This window comes from Choloepus didactylus, chromosome 7 (assembly GCF_015220235.1).
Source record: "Choloepus didactylus isolate mChoDid1 chromosome 7, mChoDid1.pri, whole genome shotgun sequence".
NCBI lineage: Eukaryota > Metazoa > Chordata > Mammalia > Pilosa > Megalonychidae > Choloepus > Choloepus didactylus.
Genome location: NC_051313.1, coordinates 154,371,940 through 154,393,122, shown reverse-complemented (window position 1 = coordinate 154,393,122; position 21,183 = coordinate 154,371,940). Strand labels below are relative to the sequence as shown.

General features: G+C 47.3%; 1 protein-coding gene across 4 annotated transcripts in view; it reads left to right on the top strand.

The window, feature by feature from the left end:
• Window positions 1-21,183, top strand: part of DUSP22 (dual specificity phosphatase 22) — an 83,315-nt gene that overhangs the window by 49,891 nt on the left and 12,241 nt on the right. For 2 of the 4 annotated variants that reach the window (XM_037843322.1, XM_037843321.1), the window contains exons 5-7: window positions 6,394-6,468; window positions 8,641-8,812; window positions 9,321-9,393. In XM_037843322.1, the coding sequence (XP_037699250.1) occupies window positions 6,394-6,468; window positions 8,641-8,812; window positions 9,321-9,393 (320 nt within the window). Of the gene's footprint in view, window positions 1-6,393; window positions 6,469-8,640; window positions 8,813-9,320; window positions 11,676-21,183 lie in introns of those variants that run through there. The other 2 variants (XM_037843324.1, XM_037843323.1) reach the window with 2 other exon arrangements.

Below are 21,183 nucleotides of genomic sequence, written 5' to 3'. Positions count from 1 at the left end.
ATTTTAATTTGTACAGCCAATCCCAGAGAGCCAACTAGCTCATTATTGAGATTTTGAACTGATTAGCCAATGCCCCCCCCCCAAATTTTTATTTTTTTGCTGTGAGTTCCCGCCTCTGATACTACCTCATGTCTCTTTACATCAGGCAGATTCTCTCTTCTCTTTGTCTGGGGCTTGTTTAAACTGGTTTTGCCTCCATTTCCCTTATTCCATGCTGTCTCTATGTGAAAACGAAACTTATTCCTTTCTTACAGATTCCCTCCTCTTTTTTTTTAAACACTTTTAGTTTTCACATTTTAGATTCTCAAATTTGCTAAGGGCTTTTTTTACATTCCTCATCATAGGGATCTTTCTTATTTTTGATTCTAGTGGTTTTGATGGCTTTTTGAACTAGCCTTTGAGCACACGGGATTATGTAGCACCCAGCTGTTATAAACATTTTGGCTGGAATGATAAGGAAAATTAAAATAGATGTTGCAATTCCTTTCCATTTCTCGAACCAATTTTCCAACCATTCTATGAGTGGGTTGTTAATGCTAGAATTCTTTTCTAGTTTCTGAAATAAGGCTGTTAAGCCTTGTAGGGCTTTGGTGATAGTTCCATTAGGTGCAGTATTATTGGGGATGAATGTGCGACAATTTCCCCCAACTATAGCACAGATGCCTCCTTTTTCAGCTAGCGTTATGTCTAGGGCCATTCTGTTCTCCCATGCCATTCGGCTACTGGCATCTAACTGTTCTGCTATTTTTTAATGACATTCCTGGTATAGTTGATAAATTTTAGCTGATGATTGACATTTTTATTGATGGTGACCCACCAGAATAAGGATGATTTAAATTCTGCAGCTAATTGATTTCTAGCTTTAAACTCATTAGGAACTTTCTGGGGAACCCCTATACTATCTACAAACATTTTTTTATTGAAGGAACTAGGTACACTTTGTACATTTTTCTTTTCTACTTTGCCTTGGGTTGGTACTTTATTACTTTCAAATGCCAGGGTAAATGAGATAGCCAATTGAACCAGAGCACAGGTTCCTCCCCACCTTTCAGATAGTGTTGGCCAGAGGATTCCCTTCCCACAGTACCACCAGAGGTCTGCTTGGGGTATAGTTAGGCTGGAGAAGTTGCCAGTACTATCCTTGCTCACATTCCACACCTGTGTACACAAAGCCATGGTACCAAGATTCTAGAGCCCTTCTTCCCATCTGGAGAGACAGGCAGAGTGGTTTCCGGGACCAAGGTGAGACGCTGGTATGGCTCTGACACTTCCCTTCTGGACTGGAGGGAAAAGGGAGGACAACGTACTACAACTTTCACCAGGAGTAGCATTTTGAAAGAGGAGTGTTATACATTTAAACTCCCTTTCATGCTTTTTCATCCCCAAGGGGAAGGGCATAATCTGAACAGTGGGTTGTTTGGTTGCACAAGCATAACAGTCACTTCTGTTTAGACTCTGGATGGTATGTTTGCCCCATTCTACCCAGGCATTTGTATTTCCATAACCTGTCTCTATTTCTGTGGTTTGCTTTAAGTCTTTGGCCTTAAGTATTCTAATTACCTTGGGGTCAATTTGTACTGGAGAGTTAAATTCCAGCCAAGTTTCCCTTAATGGTTTTTCCTCCAACCTGGGTTAAGACCCATCCCTCATACTGTGTGGTCCACCAAGCAGTGTTCCAAGGATAACAGGGGTTAGGTGTCTCATAAGTTATACTCTCAAATGTTCGCCCCCCAACAATCTTGCTTTCTATTTGAACAGTCTGCTTACATAAATGCTTATATTCCTCTCTCAGTTGTTGCTGACGTTTTAGATTTTTACAGCTCATTACTTGACAAACATCAAATTGTACAGTTTGAGACTTTAAGCCTTTGACTACACTTATAACCAGCTTAGCAGAACCTGTTACTCCTTGAATATAGAACATTATGATCAGCATAAGCAATTTCATCATTAAGCTATACACAGAGCACAATGCAAACATAGGGTTTAATCCAGCCCTTTCTCCCTTCTAATATGTTCCTTTAACTGTTGCCTATTTAAAGTGATCCTTAGGGGATCTGAGGTAGGAGTCACTTTCCAGGATTCAGGTTGAGTTCCTGGATACTTATCGTCTGGTTCAGGCACCGGTCCCTTCACTCGTGTGTAATGAGTCCAGCCTCTTTCTGCCGTTCAGACTGCCGTCTTAGTTGTCAGCAAGACTTGATAGGGTCCTTCCCAGATCGGTTGAAGTTTGGATTCTTTCCACGACTGGATCAGAACCCAGCTGCCAGGCTGATGTCAATGGGCAGCAAATTCAAGAGGCAGGGTCTGAGCCAGCAGTCCACGGTGCCTTGGTCCGTGCACGGAGTTGCCTGGTTAACCAGAGGCAGGCCTTTTCTTTTTCCCCCTTTTCTCATCCACAACCGGCAGATCCAAGCATCTGGTCTTGGGCCCTTTAGCTGCCGGAGATGGGCCCCCAATGGCGGAGTCCGAGACCGCTCAATCAGCGGGGCGCGCCTTCCCTTTGTCCACCTCGGGGGTCCCCCTCCGAAGCTTTGGATCCCGGACGAGCCCCCAAGTTGTCGGAAATAAAGTGGTACCTGTAAGGGAATAAACGCTCTCTCGGTTCTGGAGGAGAAAAGAATTTATTTACGATCTTGCAAGATGGGGCGTCCAGCCAAACACGCGGAAGGCTGGCCTGTCCACCATTCTTTCTGTAAATTTTTTAAAGGTCAGGAAAGCTTCATTTGGTTGCTGGCTCTTTGTCCCTGGATGGAGAGAGGGAGGAAACTGGGAAGGCAGGGGAGGTGTGCTGGTTAAAAGCAGTGCCAGTGCAGACTGCAGGAGGAGGCCAGAGGCTGCCAGACTGCCTGGAATCCACCTGTTGGTGTCTCTCCCTACACAGAGATGCTTGCCTGGCCTGACGTGTTCTTCCAGCAGACTTGGTGGAGTAGGGTTTGTAGTTGGCTGATAGGTGCAGATAACTCCTAGGCCTTATTTTGTGCATTTGCCACACAGGTTAGGTCAGGACATACCTCACATGGGTTTTGATGGGAGTAAAAGGTTACCTGCCAATAAAATGCAGTGCAGAAATAGGGAACTTGTGTTCATTGAAACTGCTTGTGGCAGGGAGGGTGCTTCAGATGTGTGCTTCTGCTTCGCATTGGAATTGAGCAATGTCAAGCCAGGGACCAGGGTATTTCCCACTGTGGAGGAAGGAGTTAGTGGCCAGCATTTGGACTTATGTCATTAGCTTCCCTGGAAATAACCCCCTCTCTCTGCAGCACCCAGTTCTGGGCCCCGAGCAGCAATGAGTTTGCCTGCTTCTGGCTTTCCTTGGAACAGGCATTTCTAGGAATGTCTGTTTGGCCTGGCCCAATGCCTGCTTGTGTTCACAGGTCAAGTTTTGCCGTAGGGTTCTGAGCAGTCCCCTCGTTAGCATCATTTATGCTCCTGGGGGGTGCTGTGGGGAGCTCTGTCCCTAATGCCTGAGCCTGGAGCTCCAGTACCCTCGCCCCAACACAGCAGTGCAGAGGAGCTGTGTCAGGTGGGCTAGTCCTGGGCTCAACTCTAGGCAGAGACGGAACTGAAGAGGGCAGAGCTGGGAGTGAGGGAAGGGAGCCTTTGCTCCTTGACAGGCCACCCCAGGCCCTGGGCGGGGTTGGGCCAGCTCTTCTGGACACTCTGAGATGCTGCCATGTTAACTGTGCCCTGTGCTCTCTTATTTTGAGATGTGGCAAGGATGACTGGAACCCATGCTGAACCCCACAGTATTTAAGCCTGGGTTTCATAATGCATGTGTTTTGGTGAGTGAAGGTGTAAGAGCAGATCTTAGAAGTCTTTTGCACTAGAGGGTTTCAGTAAAGTGATTTAGTTTTCATCTTGCAGACCTTGGTGAGCTCAGGAGAACCAACTGTGCCCTGTTCCAGCAAGGAGGGTCACTGTTCATTTTCGTATCATGACATAATCTTCACAGTGTGCTCTGAGGGGATTGGTGGATTTTTTACATTTACTCAGGTGACTGTCCTTCATTTCCAGATTTGCTTTTCCTTTTTTGGTTTCTGCATTCTTCCCTGCTTGTGGTCATAGACTCAGCTCTCCTCGACCACAAAGAGACCCACAGAGAACAGGAAAGAACATGGAACTGCAAGCGTGGGGAGGGTGTGCCCTCCAGCTCAGCCATTAACCCCACATGCCAGCTCCTGAACCTAGGCCTAGAGATGTGTTGGCCTGGTGTTTGAACATTTTCAAATCAGTTGTTGATATCAAGTAGCTTGCATTTGGCTGTAAGTTACAGAATGTCAGTCGACAGAATGTCTGATTGACAGCAAAGTTAGAAAAAAATTTTCTTCACTCATGTACAAGAAGTCTGGAGCTGGGTGCATCCAGGCCAGGGCAAGCCCTTGGTTGCCCTCAGGAGCCCACCTCTCCCTCCTGCTGCCCTTTCACCCTTGGGGCTTGGCTTTGCTCCTCACCTGTGGCTGCAGATGGCTGGCACAGCTCACCTGATCCTCACCTCCAGATCAGTGGCAGGAAATCTGGGGCAGAGATATATGGCTCTCCTTTTGTCAGGAATGGAAACTTTTCAGAGGCTCCACGTACCCTACCACTTTCCCTTTATATCTCAGTGACAGAACTAGAGGGAAGACAGGAAATTCCTGAGGGGCTGTGCACTTTGCCGCCCGAAACAGTTGGTGCAACTGATGAGGTCTGCTACAGTTCTGGCCCTTCAGAATACAAAGATTTCACAGCAACCCAGATGGCTGGTTGTGCTTCAGGTACCTAAGATCTCACAGTGTAGGCCTGCTCAGCCCCTTGGCGTTGGCCAATTTCTCTCCTTCAGCACTCACCCCTTTGTGCCTGGCCTTCTGGGCCTCTGCTTCACAAGCCACCCCAACCCCTTGTGCAAAAATCCTTTCTTACCTGCTTTATACAAGCCAGCGTCTGGGAGTAGAGTTGCAATTCCCTGAGTCTCTTTGCCAGTTTACAGCTGGTAGCTTTTGTCATTGGGAAAGTTAGTTGAAACATCTTTTGCAGTATTCTGGAAGTTAGAGATTTTAGGTAAGGGTCTGGAATCCATGAGTTGATCCCTCAGGGTTTTCTACTTATGGAGACTTGTGTATGTGCATATGTGCCTGTTTACAATTTCTTCTCCCTCCTGCTTGTCGTACCCTTTCTGATCACCAGCAGTTTGGTTGCTGAGTATCTTCTGTGATCAGTACCTAGAAAAGTCTGTTATGCCATACCTCAGTTTCTCATTCTTATTAAATCCAGCCATTATGAGATAGTAGATCAAGGTTTTTGCAATTGGGAACTACATCTTATTCATCTTTGGATATCTTGCAACTATCAGAGTCCCTGGCAAATAGTCAGTGCAGTGTTTTAAGCAAAGTGAGTTCAGGCAGTGGGTAACTTTTGGTATTCTGCTGCTTTATATTCAAAGGCAGAAGACATCTACAAACATGTAAATAACATGTACTTTGTACTTTCCCACAAAACAGTTTAAAATGTAGGCAGAACAAGTTTGGTTAACAATAAAGCACAGTGTTGGTTCTTAGATGTTACCCATGTAAAATGGTTATGTGCGATGTTAACGGGAAACTTGGCAAGGACTCTGGACTCTGCTTGCAGTTTTCCTGTAAATCTGCAATTATTCCCGAATTAAAAGTTCATTAACAGTGACGGTGTCTGCTTATCGGGGCAGAGCTTGAATCCTGTGCATCATTGTATCTTGAGGACTCAGCACAATGCCCCATCCAGAGCAATGGGGAAAGTGAGCGCGGAGTGCGTTACCTATAGGTGGGTGGGATTCTGCTGTTTTCCGAGCACATTTGCACACATTATCTCACTCCATCCACCCTGTGACCTATGTCCCCACAGCCAGGCAGTGGCAGAGCAGGGATTTGAACTGCAATCTCTCCTGTGCGGCTCTGTGGGGAAGGAAGATGGACTCTGTCAAAGATGAAGCAGACCAACACTGGAGGGTCGTTTTTCAGTTTGTCAGATTGTTGGAAATAAACTAGCTTTCAGGAACTTAGGAGCCAGAGTGATGTGGAAGCCTTTCTCACTGGGTCCCCGTGCCTTGCAGGGGGCCACAGGATCCTTGGGAGAGTTGCCGCATGGTGGGGATTTCAGGCTGGACACAGAGGGGTGGCCGGGCAGTGGACCAGAGGCCCCCTGGCAGTGGCAGCTGTGGCGAGGGATTTTCTCTTGCAGAGAAATTCCAGAATTTCCAGAATATGAGCCATCTTCCCAAGACGGATTGTAAAGCTAAGGCAGCTCCAGCCCTGTCTGACCAGGTTCTAGAGATGTGGGATTCAGAGACCTTTTCAAGAAACCTCAGCTGGACTTTTCTTGGCATCACATGTTGACTACAGTGCAGAGATGTCACTTCTCTCTTTTTTCTTCCCCCAGGACGAGGCATTTCAAAGAAAGCATTAAATTCATTCACGAGTGCCGCCTCCAAGGGGAGGGCTGTCTTGTCCACTGGTACGTATGCTCTCTCGTTTAAGAAGATCTTGGCATGTTTTGGTCATTTTGATTTCTCATCAAGTGCTTTTCTATGTGTGATCAGTTATTTTATCCCCCAATAGTTTTTTTCTACCCTCTGAATTTCACCCTTCCTTGTCCTCTGCTGTTTGTTAGTCACTTGCTTTTGTTGCAGGAGAACTCATTTTTAAAAATACTTTTCATTTTCACTCATGGTTAGGATTTCTGTAGGGATTGTACAGGTTTCTGGACAGCAGAAACTGTCCTTTTCTAGCCTTCCTCTAACCTTCCATCAGAACAGCCTCCCACAGATGCTCAGGCTCATCTCTGAAACCCAGTGGCCTTTCAGAACTCTGCTTCCTTCTGGAGAATTTTGACGGATTATCTGCTGGTTGTATTAACTGCAATACCAAAGTGACATTTTCTTCTCCATGTACAGATTGGGCTTTTATGTGTTTGGGACATACTACTTTGGTTTGGAAATGTCTGAATAGAGTCTTAGAATTCAGCAGTTTCTTGACAGCTATCCACTTGTATTCACATACACCGTGTGTGTGTGTGTGTGTGTGTGTGTGTGTGTGTGTGTGTGTGTGTGTGTGTGTACACACTGTGGACAGAAAGCTGTTGCAACACACATACCCAAGGGTCATCATGCATAGCTCTTCACACTTGAATCAAAGCAAGCTCTTAGCGAATGCCATCCATTGTTTTCATTACTGCGGGCAGTCAGTCTGGTAGCGTGGCTGGTTCATCCAGGGAACCAGCAGCCAACATCTGGAGCCAGGGCCCTGCTGCCTGTTAAGATGCAGGTTGGACATATCACCTATCTTGAACAAGCAGTGACAATCAACAGAAAGTGTCACAGTCTTTTGAGTCCCCCACAAGAAATTGCTATTGAAGTATAAGCTCTTTGGAAGAGAAAATGAAATTTCCAGGTTGGTGACAACTTGCTGTGATGGAGACGGCTGATGGCACGATGTCCAGAGAAAGCCACTTAAGAAACCATAACTTGTTCTGAGAGCAAGTCGCCCATGATGGCGGAGGAGGGAAGCTGAATAGTCTATTTGCTTTAAGAAGGTCTTCTGCAGTTTTATACAATTCTGGAAATAGTGTGACTTTTTTTGTTTGTTTATTTTACTTAAAGAGGAGGAAATGTGGGTATTGTAACTGTTTGGCTTTAAGCACCTGTGGGGGGGGGCATGTTGGAGTCCTTTGGAGGGGGGCCCTGAAATCCTTTGCCCAGCTTCGCCTTGGCTCTTGTCACCCGCGGATCTCCAGAGTCAATGTACTTTTTCAAAGCGCCCTAGGTGTTTCTGATGTAAACCCCTCATGAAGAGCCACTACTTGGGAGTGTTTTTAAAAAATTATTATTTATGTTTGAACATGAGTAGGTCGGTTTGCATGCCGGCTGTGGACAAAGAATGGGTGAGAAATCTGCTAAATTTCCCCATCCTAGAACACTCTAAGTTTGACGCAGCACAGCCTTTCTGTAACTGCCTTCAATTTGCATATGCATTTAAGATCCTTCCCTCTAACCGTTATTGCCTGAAAAGCCTCCCATGGCCATGCAGCCAGAGCACCCAGTTGAAGCACTGGAGTGAGTCAGCTCGTGGCCTCTGCTGAGTTATATTAGAGAGAATATACAAAATAAGTTTTGCTAAGGGCTTTTCTGTTTAGTAGGTTTTAAAAATTACAGATTTAGCCCTCTTAAACCCAAGAAAATCCAACTTTTTAAAAATATGAAGTGTTCTAAACTAAGCAAGTTATAAATGAGTTTATTGCACAGATGCTGGAAGCCTCAAGCTCTGTTCCTCTACTTCAGTATTTTGTTTGAGGCAGTGGGAGATATCTGAGGGAGGGGTTCAGGAGTGATAAGGAAGTATAAAGCTGACATGTCTAGAGTCATAACCAGCAGAAATCCACCAAAAACAAGACTAAAACAGCTCCAGAATGCCTGAGATTCTAGTGTAATAAAGGAAGAGGGAAGCAGGGTTGTTTCTGGGTGATTTTCTAGAAACGTACTTGCTTGCTGTCCACATAGACTCCAGGGTAGTGAGGCTTCGTAAAACGAGGTCCTCAGAACCCGCTGCTCCAAAGAGACTGGGTGATAGAATTGTGGACCCAAAGGTGACCTTGAAGTCCCCCCATGGTGCTGACCTCTTGACCCTGCAGCCTGGCCGGGGTCTCCAGAAGTGTGACGCTGGTGACCGCCTACATCATGACCGTCACCGACTTCGGCTGGGAAGATGCCCTGCACACTGTTCGCGCAGGACGGTCCTGTGCCAACCCTAATGTGGGCTTCCAGAGGCAACTGCAGGAGTTTGAGAAGCACGAGGTCCACCAGGTACTCGATCCTTAGGGGAACTTACAAAATGTGGGCAGAAGCCTGGAGATGATGCCCTCAGTCTTTGGTGCCCATTTAGAGTCATCGGGTCAGGGTGGGAAAAGCCCACAGAGGACACCAGGCCCCAGGACCCCCACTTTGCATAGCCACGGAGTCACGTGGCCCCTCATGCACCAGCTGCAGCATCAGCCCCTTCCTAATTTCCATTATGCTGTTTCCATTCTGGGTGTCCCAGAATAGCTTCTGTTTCTCTCCCTTTTGGTAAAGTGCTGTCTTTCTTGGTTCACCTTGCTTTCCTCTTCTCAGGCCAAAACCTTGAAAAAGCAGTTCTCTGTCTTGCTTGGCACTGCCAGATCAGTGACAGACTGAGGCTATGGTTGTCCAATGCTTGTTCATTTCCCTGTTTGCATTTGGCAAAATCTGCACCATTCACTGGTGCTCAGAAGCACATGTGAATGCAGGTAAGTGTATGTGTGTGGCTTTCTTGTTTTGTTTCCAACCTCTCCAGTATCGGCAATGGTTGAAGGAAGAATATGGAGAGAGTCCCCTGCGGGATGCAGAAGAAGCCAAAAGCATCCTGGGTAAATATAAAGAGCAAGGGCATGTGGAGCCCCCGCCAGGCACCAGGCGGTGGGGTGGGTTTTCCACCCTGCCTCCCTTGGCCTACAGGAACTATACAACGGAGACCTAACGGGAAGGGGCTGGCTCCTTACTCTCTCGCCTGCTTGTACTTGGTGCATTCCTTCGTGTGCACAGTGGTGGCTGGATGCCTCTGCGGCCCCTGGGATGGGGAGACTCTGGGGCTTCGGAGATCCTAGGCAGTGTGGGCAGGGCCCCGGGCCTTGGTGGGGGAGCTCTCCAGGCTCCCCTCCCTGGCGGCACCCAGCCCTGCCCCGCCTTAGCTTGCCACTGCCCAAGGAGCTGCACGCAGCCCCACCCTGCCCTGCCTGCCTGTGTGGGATGTGACTTATCAGTGCTGCCGGGACATTCAGGAGATCCCAGCCACCAGGAAGAGCTTCGCCATCCTCCCCCATCCACAGCTCCACATGGAAGGCATTCAAGCCCTACATCTGAGCACACTGCTCAAAAAGGAGCCGCCTGTACATGTGAGCAGACATCCAGGAGAACTCAGGGGCCTGAGTGCTGAGAGCATGGCGGTCTCAGAGCCCAGGCAGTCTGCGGGCAGGGCCAGGACTGGAGGGCAAGGCAGGGCTCCAGAGCACGGTTCCGGGGCCTTGGAGAGAGGGGTGTGTTCTGAACGCTGCCTCAGATTCTGTGTCAATGCAGCCAGGCCCTGTTTTCAGCCTGTCAGGCCCCTTCATTTTCCCCTGTGGGCCTGCGTGTCAGCTCCGTGGTGAGGGATACCGCTTCAGCCAAAGTTGGTCTGCGCCCGAGAGCCTCTCATTTCTCCTGCTGCCCAGGGTCACTTCCTCTAGCCTCTTGCTGTTCCCACTTTGCAGTAGGCACTTTTCAAGGTTTGCATGCACCTCAGGAATTGGGAAAAAAGAGCACTTGTTAGGCACTGTAGCAGTTTGTGTTCATAAATGCTTATTAAGCACCTTTGTGTATGCTGTGGATTTGGTATTTGATCTCAGCTACCTCATTAAAATCTTTGCAAAGGTGTTTTTTTGTTATTCCATTGAACTCTGCCTTATAGTTGAAAATGTTCAGTCACAATGGCCTTTGAAGCACGATAGAAAAGCCTCAATGCCACTGAGCTATTTAAAGTTTCTGATCTGGGCTCCACTAAGGTTGCTATCTGGTGGGTGAGTGCCCACATTTGGGCAAGGCCAGCAAGACATGCAGGCAGGTTGGAGGGTGTCTGTGGCCCGGGCAGGGGCACCTGTGCTACTGGGCCCACCACTGTGCCCTGAGCCTCCAGACCAACACAAGTGTGGAAGCACGCAGAGCCTCACGAATGAAAAAATACACTCGACCTCTTCCTCAAAAGATGTTGCAACCCAGTTTCTCCGTGTTCCACCACAAAAAGAGCCCCTGAATAAGAAGAGCAGTTTCCCGTGCACTATAGAGGGTGTGCCAAGGGTGAGCTCTTGGGCCGGGGAGAATGAGGTTGCCTGCCCCTAGGCAGACGTGCAGGCCCCAGATCTACCCGGTGAAAGGGCAGCGTGGCCTGTGGGGCTGTACAGCTATGACGCGTTTCATTGCCTACGAAGTGCCTTACACCAAAAAGAAATGTAAATATGTTATAGGAAGAGCGTTTAGAATATTCACTTGAATGTTTTAAGTTATGCATGTACATTTTTGAACATCTCAATGTATTCCTGTAGGTCTTAAATGTTGTTTTGATATTTGTTGCCAGTGATATCCTTTCTCCACAGCCACCCCTGGAATTCTGAAATATTTGGCCTTTCTCAGAAGACTGTAATGTACCTGAAGTTTCTGAAATATTGGAAAGCCACAGTGTTTAGGCTGGTGCTGCCAAAATGAAAAGCAACCTAGAATTTATTTTTAAGTGTCCAACAGTTATTTGTAAACTTGTTTTTTGTTAAGTTGTATACATGTAGAATCATGATGCTCCACATTGAGAACTAAGGATACTCTTCTAACAAGGAAAAGTATTTTTACCTGACCTCCACCGCCTTGACTGATTCCTTTACCTTACTTTGATAACTGTAACACCATCTCAGGAGCACTGTTACACTGTTTAGTATTAGGGATTGCTTCTCGTGCACAGCTAACCAAGGAGAAACGTAATGTCTGGGACTGCACTGGGTAAACTCTGCTCACATGTTCTTAGGTTTCCCAGCTTGGGAAATATCTCTTAGTGTGTGTGTGTCCTCCATGGTGGAATTTACCAAAAACTACACACGTTTGTTAATAAAGGGCAACTTACTCAAATTTAGCTTCATGTGTCAATACTCTTCTTTAACCTAGTATGAAGTCACTTTCATTCATGCCTCTGAGGGTTACAAACAAGTTGGAAGCCCTCCATGCAATGACACTAGCTTTCTAATAGAAGCTGTTTTCCTTCATGAAGCAGTACAGCTGATGCTAGGAGAACAGAATTAATTTCTACATGAGAAATATCGATCTTCAATGTGGTGAAAGAAGCCAGGATAGTCAATATTTTCATTTCCTAGCTGCTAAAACAAATACCATTCTGCAGTGGTTTGGCTGAACAACAAGAATTTATTGGCTCATGGTTTCAGAGGCTAGAAGGCTTACTTCCTCGCTGGGTCACATCTTCTGACTGGCCAGCAATCTTTGGGGTGCTTGGCTCTTCTGTCACATGGTGATGTCTTCTCCTTTCTCCTCTGGGTTCCATTGACTTTGGGTTTCTGGCTGCTCCCTGTGGCTTCTCTCTGTGTGAACCTTCTCCATACGGCCTCCAGTAATAGGATTAAGACCCATCCTGGTTCATTTGGGCCACACCTTAACTAAAAATAACATCTTCAAAAGTCCTATTCGCAATAGGTTCACACCTACAGGGATGGATTAAAATTAAGAACATATGTTTTTCTGGGGTACATAACTCCAAGCCACCCAGTGGAGTTGGTTTTTTTTGCCTGCACAGAATGAGAGTTGAGTATTTGACACCTGTTACAGTTTGCTAATGCTGTTGTTTGCAAAACACCAGAGATGGATTGGCTTTTATAAAGAGGGTTTATTTGGTTGCACAGTTACAGTCTTAAGGCCATGAAGTGTCCAAGGGAAACTATCAATAGTAGGGTACCTTCACTGAAGGATGGCCATTGGTGTCCAGAAAATCTCTGTTAGCTTGGAAGACACATGGCTGGTGTCCGCTTGCTCCCACGTTGTGTTTCAAAATGGTATTCTCCAAAGTGTTGCTCTTGGGGTGTTTTGTCTTCTCTTAGCTGCAGCTGCTCTGAAGTCCTTCTGTTTGTGAGCCCCTTTATAAGACTCTAGTGAACTAATCGAGGCCCATGCTGAATGGGCAGGGCCACACCTCCATGGAAACATTCAATCAGAGGTCACACCCTACCCAAAGGTGTTACATGTCCATGGAAACAACCTAATCCCAATATCCCATAAGATTTGATTAAAGAATATGGCTTTTTCTGGGGGACATAATATATATAAACCAGCACAACACCCCTGGAATTATTGTAGCCCAGGGACACCATGAACATTTGCTGACAATTGGTGAATATGTTATTCTGACTCCGTATCAAGCATTTAATCTGAAGGAACAGAAACTGTCTTGAAGAACAATTTAAGGCAATTCCCTAAAATCTCCTTGGATAAAACTAGTGGGAGAAGAAGGAAATTTAACTTTCCTAGGGCAGGTGAACTCAACAGCTAATATATATGGGCCCTTTGACTATAGGTGGCAGGCTTGTCATAGGTTCTGGGTTTCTGTTTCTAATGCCTGGAAATTTGGGCTTGGGGTGGGGTGGGGGGCACTGGGGAAGGCCTGGGAGCTAGGCCATCCACACTGGCAGCTGGGCAGGAGATGACATGCTCAGATCAGTGTCTCGGGCTTAACGAGGCTTATTCTGATTTAACACATAGGCTCTGGTATAACACTGATAATCCTGTTGTGGACATTTTGATTGCTCACTTGTAGACTAAGAGCCCTGTATGTGTCTCCCAGCACCCATCTTTGAGGATGTGCCAGAACTTTGTCTTGTGTGGGAAATAGCCAACTCAAAGTACAGAATCTTAGAAAAACCTTAATGTGTATAGAGGTGTCTACAAGTAATTAGGTTTTTATGAAGACAACTCCAATCCAGTAAGATGGTCCATCTTTCACTATCTGCATGTCCTTTTTTTTCCTCCACCTTTCCTTTAACGTCGTAGGACAGAATCTAGCACCAACAGTTATTATTGCATAATTGCACGGTGCTTTGCGGGTCATGAAGTACCATCCTTATGCCTTCCAGACCCCTGGAGAAAGTACCATTTCATTCTCTTGAAACTCAGAGAGGATAAGAAAGACACCTCAATCTGAGAATGTTAGCAAAGCTGTAACCTCAGCCTGGATCTTTTAATTCCAAATCAGTGGAGAAGGTAGGAGGGAGAGGCAGCAACTTATGGTTTGAGGAAGAAATTCAGAGTTTGGCCAAGCTGCTCCTGTGCTCTGGAGGTTTGCAAGGTGAGGGCACAGGAGAGCCCAGACCACCGCGGAAAGGCAAGCACAGCTGTGGAAGCCGGAAGCCTCCGTCTGGCTGCATTCATCCTTCAGGTCTTGGGTGTGTGTAGGGGTGGGGTGGGGGTGTTTGGGCCATCAGAGGTGGCAGCAAATGCCTGACTTTTTTCTGGAAGCTCGCAGGAGCACTTTGGTTAAGAATTGTGGGCACGTGTCTAGATGTCAGACGCCAGGGGCCCTTTTCTGTTGATAACCAGCCGAAGGGTTGTGGTTGCACTGGAAACAGCAGTGAATTCCAGGACCCCTAAGGGACTCAGCTCCTAGTGTGAGGGAGTTTGTGGCTCACATCAGCTTTCTCATTGCTATTTTTCCTGCAGTTTTCTTTAAAAACGGACCAGTTCAGATTCAGACACTGACTCATAGCATACAAGCAGGAGACTTCACTGGGTCAGTGGCTCTTGCCTGTCCTTCATCCCTCCTCACTGCTTCATTCATTCATTCACTTAAATATAAATTTGTCAAAATTGGTGCTAAGGCTATGTATTAGAGAGATGCAAATTAAGACTACAACAAGATACCATCTCACACCAATTAGAATGGCTGCCATTAAACGAACAGGAAACTACAAATGCTGGAGGGGATGTAGAGAAATTGGAACTCTTACTCATTGTTGGTGGGACTGTGTAATGGTTCAGCCACTCTGGAAGACAGTCTGGCAGTTCCTTAGAAAACTAGATATAGAGTTACCCGTCGATCCAGCAATTGCACTTCTCAGTATATACCCGGAAGATCTGAAAGCAGTGACACGAACAGATGTCTGCACACCAGTGTTCATAGCAAAATTATTCACAATTGCCAAAAGATGGAAACAACCCAAATGTCCTTCAACAGATGAATGGATAAATAAAACGTGGTATGTACACACAGTGGAATACTACACAGCAGTAAGAAGGAATGATGTCATGAAACGTATGACAACTTGGATGAACCTTGAAGACATAATGCTGAGTGAAATAAGTCAGGCATGAAAAGAGAGATATTATATGCTACCACTAATGTGAACATTGCTGGGGAAGAATGCAGGGGTGTTGGGCTTCCCCACTTCGATGGTTGCTGATGTGCTCACAGACATAGGGGACTGGTGGTTTGATGGGCTGAGCCCTCAATCACAGGATTGCCCTTGGAAAGACTTGCTGCAAAGGAGAGGCTAGGGCTGCTTATAATTCTGCCTAAGTGTCTCCTCCTGAGTGCCTCTTTGTTGCACAGATGTGGCCCTCTCTCTCTAGCTAAGCCAACTTGGTAGATGAAATCACTGCCCTCCCCCCTACATGGGATCAGACACCCAGGGGTGTAAATCTCCCTGGGAATGTGCAATATGACCCCCGGGGAGGAATCTGGCCCCATCATCATGAGATGGAGAACATCTTCTTGACCAAAAGAGGGATGTGAAATGAAATGAAGTATCAGTGGCTGAGAGATTCCAAAAGGAGCAGAGAGGTCACTCTGGTGGGCACTCTTATGCACAATATAGACAACCCTTTTTAGGTTCTAATGAATTGGAATAACTAGCAGTAAATACCCGAAACTATCAAACTACAACCCAGAACCCTTGAATCTTGAAGGCAATTGTATAAAAATATAGCTTATGAGGGGTGGCAATGTGATTGGGAAAGCCATGTGGACCACACTCCGCTTTGTCCAGTGTATGGATGGATGAGTAGAAAAACAGGGGCAGAAAGAAAAAAAAAAAAGCACTCAGTGTTCTTTTTTACTTTGTTGTTTTTCACTTTAATTTTTATTCTTATTACCTTTGTGTATGTGGTAATGAAAATGTTCAAAAATTAATTTTAGTGATGGATGCACAACTATATGGTGGTAATGTGAACAACTGATTGTACACGTTGTATGACTGCATGGTATGTGAATATATCTCAGTAAAATTGAATTATTAAAAAAAAATTGGTGCTAAGGGGTTAAGCCAGGACCAAAGGCACATTCCTGATTCTCAGAAAGACTAGCCTGGAGGCTTTGGCTGTTGGGAAAACTGGCAATTACAGAGCAGGGCAATAAGCAGAGATAGAAGTATTCCCTGGGGCTATGTGGGGAAGGGGGACAGAAACAACTCTAATTTGGGGGGCGGGGGTTGGGGGAGTGACCACAGGTCATTCTGTGTGAGTAGAACAAACACCAGAAGGAGAGGGGGGCTGGAAAATTGGGCAAGACAAGGCTATACACAAGCAAAGGCCTGGTGGGTCACGTGGTTAATAATTGCAACCACCTACTGAATGTTTGGTACCCACCTGATGTAGTTCTCAGAACAGCCCTTTGAAGGTAGGTGACATGGCCCAAAGCTCACAGGTCTGATTCCAAGCTGGGCTTTAACTCCATGCCATACTAGCAGCACGGTTGTGCTTCCACAGACGCCAGAGGACTCGCCATACCCTGCTGAGCAAGCACCTGGCTGTCCTTGTGCACTGGAGGGCTCCCATGGTCACAGGCTTACACGGATGCACAAGGAGACTGGGAGTCCACACTAGGGCCAGTGAGGGGCAGCAGTTACAGCTGCCCAGATGAAAGAAGCAGGGTCACAGCCATGGACTGGAGAGAGGTTGGGAAGGAAGAAGCAAGCACTCTTGGTGATCAACTGAATGTCAAGGAGCAAGGGCTTAGTGGAGTCTTGCTTCCAACGCAGTGGTTCTTTTCCATCAGCACCTCCCCTGCACTGTGATGGCTGTGTGAGCCTCCATAGTGTTGAGGCTAGATTTAAGGAAAACACTGGAGAAGGAGCTGGCTGCTTCACAGATCTAGGGCCACAAAGGGGCTCATCTCTGGCTTGATTACGGCTTGCATCCTGGATGCTGAAACAGCTTCACAGGCTAGGCACTCACTTAATGTCAGTGCATCCAGAACTGACTCCCAGTAACTAGACTCACTAAAGTTAGTTTGTAATTTAAATTTCCAACTTCTTAATTTAACTGTGAAGACTTTGCAGAGACTAGTCAGATAATGGGCAGGTTGTCTGTCTCTCATTACCAAGATTTTGGGGGGAGGCCAAATTAGCTATTAGGTATTGTCCCGTGAGCTTGGACTATCAGGTCATGGAGCTTGAGGGCCTGGGGAGAGATGTGATCCTGACCTGGCGATGTCCAGTGGACGGAGCGGGGTTGCCACGGCAGAGAAAGGAAGTATGGGGATGTGTGATGCCCAGAGCTCACATCTGCCCAGACGAGCACCTTTCCTGGGTCCTGGGCATGCTCTTCTGCCCAAGGAGATCTTTGACTTAAGGCGAGTTTCTCTGAGCACCTTCATCCCCGCGGGCTTCTTGGGGCTCCATGCATTGCTGGTGCCATTTCTTTCTCATCTCCTTCTGGGGCTACTTCCTGTTACTCCTGTGTAGAGACAACATACAGATGCTGGTGATTGGTGTGTCTGTGTGTGCTTCACTGTTTTGTCCTTACTTAAAGATACCCTTAGGCTGCACGGAGTCACTTTTGCAGTGTCCAGAGGTGTGTGGAGCTCGGTTCCAGCTGGAGGCAGGTACCTGGGAGCACCCTCAGAAAGGCCGGAGCCCAAATTGCACAACCAGAGATGGGCAAGTTGTGAAAATAGGGAACACAGTAAGAATCAAAACCCTGTGATCCCACATTAGATGACTCCTCCCATCCTGACTCTGAGTTATTAATAATTTTATTAAGAATGTGCTTTCAACACACTGTATTTATATATATGCTTAACAAGAAATCGCCAAGACTTCAGAAGGCACTTCCTCTTCCCTTTCCTTTCTATTGCCCAGGGAGAAGGAGACACTAAGAAAACAAAACCCCCAAACTGCCTTCGATTTTTCTCTTGGAGGCTCAAAAATGTCTTTCCATCCCCTTGTCAGTAGATAGCAGGGTCTCCTTGTGCCTGAGACACATCAGGAAGCAGTCTAGGGCTTGGATCGGCGGGACTCTCTGGCTTTCATCACAGACCTTGAAGGGCAGAAAAATGTGAACATGTTGCCCTCTCATTTTCCAACCCTCACTAGAGATTTTGAGAACCTGTGGCTGCAATTATGGGACATAATTTTTTCAGCAGCATTTCTGCCAGTATCAAAATTAATGTTCTGCTTTGCAGCTTAGGCTTAGCCAGCTTAAATAAACCTGGCTAAAAGTTGCAACTGCTGAGTCTGTGTCTCTTTCCATCGGGGGAAAACATTGCTGGTCCCTGTTTGAACATCTGCAGGTTTGGGTTTTTATGTTTATTCTAGATCTTTATGCAAACGATTGATCATAAAGAGTTAATAGTTCACAGTTGTAAAACTACATGGTTTCCTGAAGTTTCTAGTTCAGTTATTAGGCTGGTTTTTAGAGAGTTGTTTAGCAGGTGACTGAAAGTGCTGGGCAGCTCGATATTCTACTTGAGTGTGGTGTTGACTGTTTATTTAGAGCAGGACAGAATAGAAGAGCCATTTTCGATGGGCTCATTACTGTGCACATCCTGTGTTCAAGGTCCTTGTTAAAAAAACCAGGGGAACTAGGGGGAAAAGAAACTGATTCTTCGGTGCTGACATTTCCTTAGCACTTCAAGGAATAATGTACTTTGGGGCAGTTTTTAGAAATGGTTCTGATGACAGTATTCGCGCATTTTCCTAGCTTGACCCGAGTGGGGTCTTATCAGCTCACGCTTCGCATAGCCGCTTCATCCTCAAGGATGCATACTGGTGACAGGTGGCAATGTTGAGGTCAGCCCCTCGCCCTCTTAATCTGTTTATCATCTGAATGGCTCATATGCTTCTCCCTAGAAGAAATGGCCCAGCCAGCACAAACAGGAACCATCCTTGGCTGGGGAGTAGGTTTGCCTTTTGTTGGCTGGCTCTGGGTTTCCCCAAGGTACTGATGGAGCCCTTTTGCAAAATAAGAATAAAAAGACCCCTTCATGAGCATTAGAGAAATGTCACCTTCTGCTTTAAAAAGGGTGTGCCCTTCTCTGTAAGAGGCCCAAGCTCCCTCAGAACAGGAGTCCCTGGACAGGGCTTGTCATGTGCTAAGGTCAGTCAGCTGCTAGGAGTGTCCTTGGTTTTGTGTGAAGCCACATGCTGTGGTGACAGTGGTAAAGGTGAAGAGGCAGGAGAGGAGAGGTGCCATTTCTAGACTACTGGCAGTGCTCTTCTCACATCTCCGAGAACCAAATGTGTCCATGGGATGTGTCCAAGAGGCGTGCCGCAGGGGCATGCGGAATTCAGCTTCACATCCAGATACTCCCTGCCCCAAGCAGAGAAGACAGTTATTGGCTTTGCCAGAGCCCCTTCCAGTCATCTTCAACCTGAGCGTGAAGGTGCAAGCTCTGATAGCCAGAGCTGAGGGTGGAGGTGGTGCCTTCTCAGGTGAGAGACCTGGGTTGGTGACAGGCAAGCGTGTTGGTCACAGGCCAGGCAAACCTGGCTGTACTTGATCCTTTTTCTCTGCAATATCTTGGGGAAGTCCCAAGGAGGCAGCCCACTCTTGTGGGGAACCTGTACTCTAGGCCAGCACCAAAGAAACTCCCAGAAGGGATGAACAGTGCCAGAGGGTGCCCAGGCCAGTGCATGGTCCAGGTGGCCAGAGCCAGCTTTACCCATAGCCTTCTTCAGTGTATTTTGTGTGTCTGGGCAGGCCCCCTGATCCCGAAACGTCTCCTGTCTAGATGGCAAGACAATCACCTAGTAATGACCAGCAGTTGTCAAGCATTAAGTGTGAGGCAAGGGCTGGCCTCGAGCCTTCACACCTAACAACTCTGCGAGATATCCTTGTTTTTCTGATGAGGCACCCAAGCTCTGGACAATTTGAGGGGTTTGCCCGATCTCACCAGCAGAAAGTGGTCAAGTTGAGATTGGAATCCAGGCAGGATGCCCGTGAAGGCCAAGGTGTGCCTGAAATGCCAGTACCACAGGGTGAGTTAAATTGCAGAACTGTTAGCATTTGTGTACCTTTGTATTAAGGGTTTCTGAAGGTGGGTTTTCATTAGATTAGATGCCTTGTGGAGTGTGAGTCAGGAGATAAAAGGTAGAAGCTAGGTGATGGCACAAAGGAAACTCACTTATCTCTTCTTTCCACCAAAGCCTGCTCGTTGTGTTATACTCTGGGGCCATACATAACTGGGAGTCTGATTTAGCCTAGAGTAGCTGGCAGAGCCCTGGGATGTCCTGGGGACCCCAGGGTGCACCATCATGTCACTCTTTGCAGGAATCACCCCATTGGTGGGGGTGGGGGTGGAGTGGACAGTACCCAGCACACTGAGCAGGTACCGTTTTGTCCTTTGATGTTTCCAAAGTCATTCAAAATGAGGAGCACCAGGTGTCCAGTAAGGTATCTATAAGAAGTTCAGGGATTTGCTTTGCTAATGCAAGAATATGTCTGTCATCAAGGAGAGGTGAGGCAGAGCCTGGCAGAAAACAGTTCAACTCAACTCAAATGAAGAGACATTCATCAGGGACAGAGTTCAAGAAAGCAGCCGTGGATGTTGATGCAACCAGAGATCAGCAGGGGCTGGAAGGAGCAGGGCTGGGAGACGGTGTTCCCAGTGTTACCCAGTGAGAGCTGGGACCATGAAGGGTGGCCCCACAAGACCACCCTTCAAGGGTAGTCAAGGCTAGTCTGAAAAGCAGAGTAGGGAGGGCAGGGAGAAGTGCCCCCTTCTAACTCCCCCTGTCCTGTCTCCCGTTGGCCTTGTCCAAACGCAGTGAGGAAGCCGGCCAGCAGGCAGCCTCTGTGGTGGGGTTGTGGGGTCCGCCTCCCAGGCACAGGGCCAGGCAGTCTTCTCCCACACCAGCAGCCCTGCCCACAGTCAGGTGGGGCCAGGGATTCAGTGCTGAGAAGGGAGGAAGTGCCTCTGGCTTCCAAGAAGCATCTGGGTGTCAACCAGCTGATAGATACTAACGGTGGGTCTGAGTGGGGAGTCTGGGTTCTCCTGCACGCCGGGTGCTAGAAGCGTCGTATCTGGAGCTTCACTCTGTGACTCACCGCTTTCATCTTTAGAAAGCATTCTAGAAGCACATTTACTGACGTGCCCCTGCAGATCTGTGCTTTCCCCAGTTGCCTGTTTGGAGAAATCACACCCTTACAGGGAAGGCCATCGGGGGTCGGGGTGGTGTCTGAACTTTTGCTGTGTCCCTCATGAAAGGAGATCCCCACCTGTGAGGAGCTGCGAGTGGGTACCCTGGATACTCTCGTCGTGCCACGGTGTTGTGTTTTGGTTACCTTCGTGGTCTGTCTCGAGAGTCTAGCCCAGTGCACACTGCTTTGAGGGGAAACATTCAGCAGGGCAGCCCCTGAGTTCAGCG